Source organism: Chiloscyllium plagiosum, chromosome 15, assembly GCF_004010195.1.
Source record: "Chiloscyllium plagiosum isolate BGI_BamShark_2017 chromosome 15, ASM401019v2, whole genome shotgun sequence".
Taxonomy (NCBI): domain Eukaryota; kingdom Metazoa; phylum Chordata; class Chondrichthyes; order Orectolobiformes; family Hemiscylliidae; genus Chiloscyllium; species Chiloscyllium plagiosum.
The window spans coordinates 54474445-54485586 of NC_057724.1; the positions used below are offsets into that span (position 1 = coordinate 54474445).

The 11142-nt window shown below is 39.1% G+C and overlaps 1 protein-coding gene across 3 annotated transcripts in view; it reads left to right on the top strand.

The window, feature by feature from the left end:
* LOC122557325 (ubiquitin carboxyl-terminal hydrolase 12-B) overlaps positions 1–11142 on the top strand; it is a 66540-nt gene that overhangs the window by 51291 nt on the left and 4107 nt on the right. For 2 of the 3 annotated variants that reach the window (XM_043704907.1, XM_043704908.1), the window contains 3 exons: positions 1941–2024; positions 2378–2575; positions 7210–7288. In XM_043704907.1, coding sequence (XP_043560842.1) covers positions 1941–2024; positions 2378–2575; positions 7210–7288 — 361 coding nt within the window. The remainder of the gene's footprint in view (positions 1–1940; positions 2025–2377; positions 2576–7209; positions 7289–11142) is intronic. The other variant, XM_043704909.1, reaches the window with a different exon arrangement.

Sequence of the window (11142 nt, forward strand, 5' to 3'; positions counted from 1 at the left end):
TCAAATTTTCTCTCCCTTTCTCTTTTTTTCTCTCTGTTTGCTCAGCTAAAAACCTTCTCTTGCTTTCTTTTTTTTCTCTCCTCACTTGACTCTTCTTTCCCTTTATCTTCTAACTCACTCCATTCTCTTCTTTCCCTTTCTTTATCTTCTAACTCCATTTGCCTCAATTACAATGTCAATTTTTCTAACTCTACCGCACTTGTCTGTTTCTCTGATATACCCAAGTGCTTGACCAATTTCATTACAATTTCAGCTTTCCTTTTGTCCCTGGTTAAATCCAATTGTAACCTATTTGCTCATTCTAAAAGTATGTCCTTCCTCTGTCTTTCTAAACTTTCTTGGCAAATTTGGGAAGTTTTATTTAAAAATCTAGGATGTTTAAACCTACTGGGACTTTTTGTACCCCAAATCTGTCTAAATCTCAGACTGGATCTGTCTAAACCTGTCCAAATCTATCCAAATCTCAGAACTGAGTCCCCAAACTGTTACAACACGGCAGTGAACCCCTCTGTTAAATAAACCAAACACCCAGAAAAGCTCACCTCGCCCCGTAACCTGAGAACTTCCAAATTCCACTACTTAAAGAGAAGAATATCAATTTATTTTTTTAAACTCAAAAAGTGAACATTAAACAACTATTCACAACACTAAGCCCCTTTTTCTTAACTGTTTATCACCTGCCTCCAACTCTATAACAATATGGTGTTCCAATAGGACACTTATTAAAATTACATCAAGTTAATTTCAAAACCAAACAGCTGTTGTAATCTTCTGTGACTTTGCTCTTCTGGTTGCTGAATTCTCTAGGTCACCTTTCTTTTTACTGTGGGTATGTTTCATATGAAACGGTACTTTCTAATAGCGAGTGTTATTAATTTCTTGGATCTGTCCTGATAGCAGTTGCGCTCTCTCCAATTTTCAAAATGCCCACATTTTTATACTCCCAACATTGGATCTCCTCATTGGGCTGATGATGGCAAAACAATAAATTCAAATCCGATTGGGTTTTAGTATCCTGGGGCATAATTTAAACTGGTTAAATTCAAATTGTTGTCAAAACAGCAACCAACTCGGGTATCAATTTCACAGCCAAATGTTACATATCTTCACTTTTCCAGTACACTCTGGGACTTCCATCTAGTCAAATAAATAGGCGCTTGTAAGCTTTTAGTTCAGAACAGCATTCACTCTCTCTTAAAGGTACACTACATGCCTTCAATTTCATAACATCATTGCTACATTGAGTTTTGTTTTTTTTAGTCTTTTGCACTTTAAGAATGCAAACCTACACCTTGCACCCCATATTGTGTTGACACCAAGACTTGTATCATTGTATTCATTCAAATTACTTCTCTTTTTAGTAGTTGAGAACTGTGGAACTTGTTATTTCCTTCACTCTTTCCATCTCCAACATTATGTGGGCTTTCAAATCTTAAGCTTGATATCACCAAGACTCTACAACCTGATTTGCTGAAATACCTTTGCAATTATATTCAAACGGAATGTGATTCATAGTAAGGACCTTGGATACTTCTTTTTCAAAAACAAAAATGAATCTTCAGCGAAACAGATTGGAGATATGAAAAAGTGAAGTTTATCTTAAAAGTTATTTAGGTTAGAAGTGCACATGAATGTTAATGACAGTCTAGGTGAGGATTGAGCTCGGCTATGATACCTCTTGAATTCAAATAATTTGCCAGCACTCACTACCTGGCATATTATACAAGATTTGTAATTCATCTAGATTTCTGGGGGAAAGATATAACAAAATGGGGTACTTGTAAAACAATGACAGCAGCCAATCATACAGTCAGGCTCTTTGTTTCAAGTAGTAACAGTATTTCTTATTAATTTCATTAAGAGTGTTTCATAATTTTCAGAACTTTTTTGATGTATCCAAAGTGTGCCTCTGTTAATAAGTAATTTTGTTTATTCTACAGAGGATTCAGTAACACTGAGACGCTCTGCAGTGAATATAAATACTACTGTGAGCAGTGTCGCAGTAAGCAGGAAGCACAAAAGAGGTGAACACTTTAATTTTCTAAACAATAAAGTAAATGGTTGGCTTACTAATGATAAAGCTACTTGAAGAAAAGTGCTAAATGAATTTTCTGAACATACTGTAGATAAATCCTAACTGTGCCTTACTTTCTTCCTTTAAAGTTTATACATCTGTTTACTGTGTCATGTCCATGATACCTGAAATTATTTCAACCTGATTATGAAAGCTTTGGGACTAGATTGGCACAGTCAAAGTTATGATTTTTGTTAAAATATAATTACTAGCAAAGCAAATTTGGAACTTTTAAATTCACTTATGTTGCAAATTAAAATGTGCGAAATGACAACATGATCTTATTTTTTCCATTCTTTGCAGAATGAGGGTGAAGAAACTTCCAATGATTCTTGCTTTGCATTTGAAAAGATTCAAGTACATGGATCAGCTCCATAGATACACTAAACTCTCTTACAGGGTGGTTTTTCCCCTGGAGTTGAGACTCTTTAACACATCAGGGGATGCCACTAATCCAGACCGAATGTATGATCTTGTAGCTGTGGTTGTTCACTGTGGCAGGTAATTAACTGCTTGGTTCTGTCCCACTATCTCTCTTGTAAAACCTGTTGCAATGATCTGATATGGTTTTATTCACATTCCATTTTGACATTGAATATTCTTTTTGTTGTAGTAAAACATTTCCTACTTTAATCTGAATAAAAACCAAAATAAATGTGGATGCTGTAAATCAATTTGGATTACAGCATCTGCAGTTTTTCCGGTTTTTATTTCGTATTGAACTCACTGCTACATCTCTTCTAGGCATGCCCACCTTGAAGAAGTTCTGCTCCTCTCTCCAATTGTTCTGAGCAAGGGTCACCGGACCCCAAACATTAATTCTGATTTCTCTTCATGCATGCTGCCAGACCTGCTGAGGTTTTCCAGCAATTTCTGTTTTTTGGGTCATACTTAACCTGCATTGTCAAGCAAGTACATGAGCATGTAAATGGAAGTAATGTACTGGGTGAATTCTAATCATTTACATTTACATTATTTAATCAGTGTAGATATTTGCTAGATTATTTTGTGATCCAATCTTGCATTGTTAGAGTTGAATTCTTGCAACAAAATTCCAAGTATGTAGACTACAGTGAGATGATTAAAGCAGCATATATTCCCAAATTAGTACAGCTTTCTCATAGTCATCTCTTCAGTTGGCTGATGGCAGAAAGGAAGGCAATGAAAAGTCATGCATGAATCATTGGAAGCAAACAAGCACCTGGGTTGATATCCCATATTTCCCATTTAAGGAAAGTTAGTGCATTTTCAGATAGCCAGACACAAAGCAGAGAGACTCATCTCTTGGTTGTCAGCTTAATGAAGTGACAAGACAAAGGGGGGCACAGGACTTGCACAATTGTTAGAATCCAATTACCAAGTTATTAGTGAGAAGTTGCTAAGTTGTCTACACAAGATCATTATTAAAGATGATAAGCAGTAGCCTTGATTAGTATATGGTAAATAAGCATTGTAATACTGGTGAAGTATTCAGGAGTTCAACATTGTTATTCCTGCATAAATATTTTCATCTATTTCTGCTTTGAATGGGGAAAGTGTCAGAAGCATCACCAGGGGTACCTTAAAAAAAAAGTATCAACCTCATGAAGCTACAACACCAGAAAATTGGCATGCAAACTAACTGCAGCAGCATTCAATAGGCAGAGCTATAAAATCCCACTGTCAACAGATCAGCTTAAAACTCTGCATACCTGGCGCATACATTCATAAATGGGGCTTAACAATTATGTAACTAACTGGAGAAGACTGCAGAAATATTCTTATCCTCACTGATAGGAGAGCCCAGTACATCAGAGCAAGAGACCAGCCTGAATTATTTGGATCCATTTAGGCTTTTTCCTGAGGTTTCCAACATCGAAGATGCTAACCTTGAGTCAATTCAATCCACTCCACATGAAATCAAGAAACAGTTAAAGGCACTGGATGCAACAAAGGCTGTGGGTGCTGATAACAACCTGTAGTACTTGAAAGCCTGTTCTCCAAAACTAGCTGCATCACAAATAAAGCTGTTCTAGTATCTATCTGACAATGTAGAAAATATCACAATTATGTCCTGTCCACAAAAAGCCAGACAAATTCATCTGGGCAATTACAATCCCATCGGTCTTCTCTTGGTCACCAGAAGAGTGATGAAGGGTGTCATTGACAATCCTATCTCGTGGCATTTCCAGTTTAGATTCTGGTCAGTTTAGATTCTGCCAATAATATTCGTCTCCTGACCTCATTACAGCCTGTGGACAAAGTTGACTTGTGACTGCTTGTTATGGACCAGGCCAGACCCCCTCAAGGTAGCCCAGAACCTAACATTTCTTGTTATTTTAAGCAAGTGTGAGGTGAAAATTCACCTTATGAGCAGCGTCGCTGGTCAAATCACTCAGTTTTAAACAAAACACGAACAAACGAAAACCAAATTTAGAATAACAACTATTTGAAAGCCCAACTGACATGAAAACGCAACTTAACAAAGACCTGTTCTGATTTCCTGCAACATCCCATAACACTCCCTTGGCAATAAAAGATAAAATCAAACAGGTTCTTACAGGAGAGAAATTGTGGAAGAGAGAGGATCAGTATGGGGCTTTGAGTCCCTAGCTAAAACTTGATCAGCAGTTTCAAACAGACTGCTTACTAAGACTGAACCAGAACAAAACCCTGAATTAGAACTGGCCACACCCCTTTCATTGTACAAGTGTTTCAAAAAAAAACTTTAAAGCGTTTACAAGTAGATATATTTCCAGACGTATCATAACCTCTGCTTTATGACTCCTCTTGAAAAAAATAACAAAGGACAATGTAAGCTTGTTAAAGCAGCAGCATTGTCACGTGCTGTTAATATCAAGTCAGCTTTTGGCTATGTGTGGTGTTAGGGAACCTTGGTATAGTTGACGTCAGTATAAATCAGGAGGGAGCCCTACAATGGTTGGAATCATAACTCGCCAAAAAGGAGCATGCCTGTAATAAAAACACAACGTGCTGGAGAAACCCAACAAGTCTGGCAGCATCTGTGGAGAGAGAAAGAGAGTTCATGTTTCAAATCTATTTGGGAATTCTTCAGAACCACATTCCTGAAGAAGAATCATATCAAACTCAAAATGTTAACTCTTTATCTTCCACAGTGGATGCCAGGTCAGCTGAGTTTCTGCAGCATTTTCTGTTTTAGTTCAAATTTCCAGCATCTACCATAATTTTATTTTTTTAAAAAAGTTGTAATGGTGGTTGTTGGAGCCCAATTGTCTCGTCATTGCTGCAGACTTCCTCAATATAGTGTCTTAAGCTGATCCATCTCTAGCTACTTCATCAGTGACTTCCATTGTATGTCATAGTCATACCGCACAGCCATCAAGTCTGCACCAACAATTACTACCGCTAAAGGCACGCTAATCCCAATTTCCTGCAATCGTCCCATATTCTTGAATGTTCTATTTCAAGTGCTCATCCAAATAATTTTTAAAGGTTATAAATTTTCCAGCCTTCACTACCTTTCCGCACAGTTCATTCCAGATTTTTTCCACCTGCTGAGTGGAAAAGTTTTTTTTTTCCCCATTCCTTCTGAATCTCCTGACCTTTACCCCTTAACCTTGCTGTACAAATATATTACATTTGAGGAAATTTGTGTTTTGAGCCTATGCTCATTTGAAACTGTCCAAAATCCATTTTATGGTACACGTTCCACTGCAGGATCTTCAACAAATAATCATTAAAAATTGAATGTTGTGATTAGTTGAGAACATGCTTCAAGATTGAATGTGAATTAAAGAATTTGAGGCAGTGAGTTGATTCCTTACAAGAAAGTAGCTCATTGATTTTGCTACAAATTTCCACCTTTGAGCATAATTGGCCAGCAAGGTGAAAAAACAATCAGCCAGACTTTGTTTTTCTGATCACATCCGGTTCTACTACAGGACACTGCATGTGTAGATCACAGGTTAGGATGGGAGTGGACATTAGCAGCAAGTAACGGATAAGATTTCCTGAAAAGGTTTCTTCAGTAGTGTGTTTTTTTTTCAAACACTCAAATCACAATCACACCTAAGTATACCTCCTTTCATATTCTGCATCCATTCATCTTCCATCCTCAAAACCAGGAAGATGAAATTCAATGCAGAGAAGAGTGAAGTGATATGCCTCTCTTTGTTCTTGCTATCAAAATATAAATAAATACTACAATTCCAAAGGGGGTGCAGGGTAGGGGTTGTGGGTAGGGGCATGTGTGCAAATCATTGAAGGTGACAGACAGGTTAAGAAAGGCTGATGGGTTCCTAAGCTATCCATGTAGAAGAATGGCATGCAAGACCAAGCAAGTTGTGATGAACCTGAATAAAACTCAGGTTTGGCCTCAACTGAAATGTTGTCACTAATTCTGATAAGAACACTTTAGGAAGAGTGTGAAAACTTTAGAAAGACAGCTAAAAACATTTGATAGTATGGTTCTAGAGATGAAGGATTCCATTTCTTGGATAGACTAGAGAAGCCAGCATCGATCTTCTTAAAGCAGAAGAAATTGATGGAAAAATTCAGAAATATGAGGAGGACAAATGAAGAACTACTACTCCATTGATAGAAGGGTCAAGAACCAGAGGCCACAGATGTGACAAAAAGTGACAAAAAAAGAAGATGGTGACTTGAGGAAAAAATTTTTTTGACAGCGAGTGGTTAGGTTTGGAATCATGGACCCAAGTGTGTGGTGGAGACAGATTCAATCATAGCTTTTAAAATGGAATTTGAAAAGCACCTAGAGAAAAAGTTTGCAGAAGGGACTGGAGAGTGGGACGAGCTGAATTTCTCTTGCAAAGAGCCAAGATGCTCACAAAAATAAAACTGCAACTGCTATAGATCTGAAACCCAAACACACATTGCTGGTGAAACTCAACAAGTCAGGCAGCATCTGTGGAGAGAAAGCAGAGGTATGTTTTGAGTCAGATGACTCTTCATTAGCCAAAAGTCTTCTTTCTGTCTGTAGCTATTCTGTAGTTATCACCAGCACTTTGAAGCTTTGCATTTAGTCATTTTTATGAATTCACAATAACTTTATTCATCACTTTGACATGTTATACATTTCTAACATTACACCACTTGTAATCTGATTTAGTGCAACTAGGTTCACCAATAATAATACATAATGCTTTTCCTTCTAGTGGTCCCAATCGTGGACATTATATCACCATTGTAAAGAGCCATGGTTTCTGGTTGCTCTTTGATGACGATATTGTGGAGGTAATTCTCTGCTTACAATTTTTAGTCTTTTTTTTATTTTTCTTTGCCATCACAATCTTGCACAAAGCAAATCCAAAAATGGAGCAATTAATTTCCACCTTCAAAAGTCATTTTGCAACTGTTGTATAGTTTCTGCTCCATTAAAAAATAAATAACAAATACTTGATGGTCTACCTGGAGGATAAAAATCAACATTGTTTGTGCAGCAGAACCTGTGCTGAACTTAGATTAGATTCCCTACAGTGTGGAAACAGGCCCTTCAGCCCATCAAGTCCACACCGACCCTCCGAAGAGTACCCACCCAGACCATTTCCTCTGACTAATGCACCTAACACTATGGACAATTTAGCATGGCCAATTCACCTGACCTGCACATCTTTGGACTGAGAGGAAGTCAGAGCACCTGGAGGAAGCCACATGAACACGGGGCGAATGTGCAAACTCCACATAGACAGTCACCAGAGGCTGGAATCGAACTTGGGACCTTTTTGCTGTGAGGCAGCAGTACTAACCACTGAGCCACCATGCCATCCCGGGCACTTGTCAATTAAAATCATAGAAAAGAATCATGGAATCCCTACAGTGTGAAAACAGGTCCTTCAGCCCAACACGTCCACACTGACCCTCCGAAGAGTAACCCGCCCAGACCCATTCCCCTAGCCTATTATCCTATATTTACCCCTGACTAATGCACCTAACTTACATATCGTCTGAAGTTGGAATCGAACCTGGGTCCCTGGTGCTGTGAGGCAGCTGTGCTAACCACTGAGCCACCATGCCGCCCTTAAAAGCTTCGTGAGTATTTTTTAAAAGCCAGTTTTGTAGATATAGGGGTTATGGAACTTCAGTTACGAGGAGAAAGTTAGCTAAGTTACGGTATTTCTTGCAGAATATAAGGGTAAGAGGAGATCTAATTGAGATTTTCAAGCTAAAATATTTAATAACATCCACCATGGTTAATATTCAAAAGTCTTCGATTCAAAATCATTGGCAGATTATCTCACCAAAAATGAGCTGTTAAGAACTGGAAAGTTCTCTCTGCAAAGGTCGTGTATTTCATAAATATTTTTGGAAGGGATTTGGGCAGAGGTTTGAGGATGATAAATATACGAGGTATTTGATAAAAAGCAGAGATGTGTGATTAAGCAGAACTGATTTTTCAAGAAGTCAGCACAGGCTCAATGGACTGATGGTCTCCTATTATGCTGAATGTTTCTGATTCTGTGAATCAAATAATTATCTTCCTATTGGGTATCTCTAGTTGGATGTTCATCCATGTTTAGGTAAGTCAGATTATATTTAACGTCTTAGTCCATGCTCAAGCTTCAGGAAATTTAAGAGTGGAGCTAGTTAAGAAATTCACTGTGCCTGGTGAATGTCAGGTTAACATTGAGTAATAATTATTTTATGAAACAAAATTTCATTTATCAATGTTTCTCCTATAGAGTTTAAGGCTACTTCTGGAAGGCTAGCAGAAAGATTTGCCAAGTAGCAGTCTCCATATGTAATATCAAATGTAATCCTATGTAACTTCATTTGAAATATCAGACATAGAGTCATAGAGATGTACAGCATGGAAACAGACCCTTCGGTCCAACCTGTCCATGCCAACCAGATATCCCAACCCAATCTAGTCCCACCTGCCAGCACCCAGCCCATATCCATCCAAACCTTTCCTGTTCATGTACCCATCCAAATGCCTCTTAAATGTTGCAATTGTACCAGCCTCCACCACATCCTCTGGCAGCTCATTCCATACACGTACTACCCTCTGCGTGAAAACGTTGCCCCTTAGGTCTCTTTTATATCTTTCCCCTCTCACCCTAAACCTGTGCCCTCTAATTCTGGACTCCCTGACCCCAGGGAAAAGACTTTGACTATTTATCCTATCCATGCCCCTCATCATTTTGAAAACCTCTATAAGGTCACCCCTCAACCTCCGACGCTCCAGGGAAAACAGCCCCAGCTTGTTCAGCCACTCCCTATAGCTCAAATCCTCCAACCCTGGCAACATCCTTGTAAATCTTTTTTGAACCCTTTCAAGTTTCACAACATCTTCCCAATAAGAAGGAGACCAGAATTGCACGCAGTATTCCAACAGTGGCCCAACCAATGTCCTGTACAGCTACAACATGACCTCCCAACTCCTGTACTCAATACTCTGACCAAGAAAGGAAAGCATACCAACTGCCTTCTTCACTATCCTATCTACCTGCGACTCCACTTTCAAGGAGCTATGAACCTGCACTCCAAGGTCTCTTTGTTTAGCAAAACTCCCTAGGACCTTTCCATTTAGTGTATAAGTCCTGCTAAGATTTGCTTTCCCAAAATGCACCACCCTACATTTATCTGAATTAAACTCCATCTGCCCCTTCTCAGCCCATTGGCTTATCTGGTCCAGATCCTGTTGTAATCTGAGGTAACCCTCTTTGCTGTCCACTACACCTCCAATTTTGGTGTAATCTGCAAACTTACAAACTGTACCTCTTATGCTCACATCCAAATCATTTATGTAAATGACAAAAAGTAGAGGACCCAGCACCGATCCTTGTGGCACTCCACTGGTCACAGGCCTCCAGTCTGAAAAACAACCCTCCACCACCACCCTCTGTCTTCTACCTTTGAGCCAGTTCTGTATCCAAATGGCTAGTTCTCCCTGTATTCCATGAGATCTAACCTTGCTAATCAGTCTCCCATGGGGATCCTGTTCGAACGCCTTACTGAAGTCCATATAGATCACATTTACTGCTCTGCTGTCATCAATCTTCTTTGTTACTTCTTCAGAAAACTCAATCAAGTTCGTGAGACATGATTTCCCATGCACAAACGCATGTTGACTATCCCTAATCAGTCCTTGCCTTTCCAAATACATGTACATCCTGTCCCTCAGGATTCCCTCCAACAACTTGCCCACTGCTAAGGTCAGGATCACCGGTCTATAGTTCCCTGGCTTGTATTTACTGCCCTTCATAAACAGTGGCACCACATTTGCCAACCTCCAGTCTTCGGCACCTCGCCTGTGACTATCGATGATACAAATATCTCAGCAAGAGGCCCAGCAATCACTTATCTAGCTTCCCACAGAGTCCTCAGGTGCACCTGATCAGGTCGTGGGGATTTTATCCACCTTTAACCATTTGAAGACATCCAGCACTTCCTTCTCTGTAATCTGGACATTTTGCAAGATGTCACCATCTATTTCCCTACAGTCTATATCTTCCATATCCTTTTCCACAGTAAATACTGATACAAAATATTAATTTAGTATCACCCCCATTTTCTGTGGCTCCACATTAAGGCCATCATGCTGATCTTTGAGAGGCCCTATTCTCTCCCTAGTTACCCTTTTGTCCTTAATGTATTTGTAAAAACCCTTTGGATTCTCCTTAATTCTATTTGCCAAAGCTATCTCATGTCCCCTTTTTGCCCTCCTGATTTCCTCCTTAAGTACACTCCTACTTCCTTTATATTCTTCTAAGGATTCTCTCAATCTATCCTGTCTATACCTGACATATGCTTCCTTCTTTTTCTTAACCAAACCCTCAATTTCTTTAGTCATCCAGCATTCCCTATACCTACCAGCCTTCCCTTTCACCCCAACAGGATGATACTTTCTCTGGATTCTTGTTATCTCATTTCTGAAAGCTTCCCATTTTCCAGCCGTCCCTCTACCTGCCTAATACCGTCAAAATTGGCCTTTCTCCAATATAGAACTTCAACTTTTAGATCTGGTCTATCCTTTTCCATCACTATTTTAAAACGAATAGAATTATGGTCGCTGACCCCAAAGTGCTCCCCCACTGACACCTCAGTCACCTGCCCTGCCTTATTTCCCAAGAATAGGTCAAGTTTTG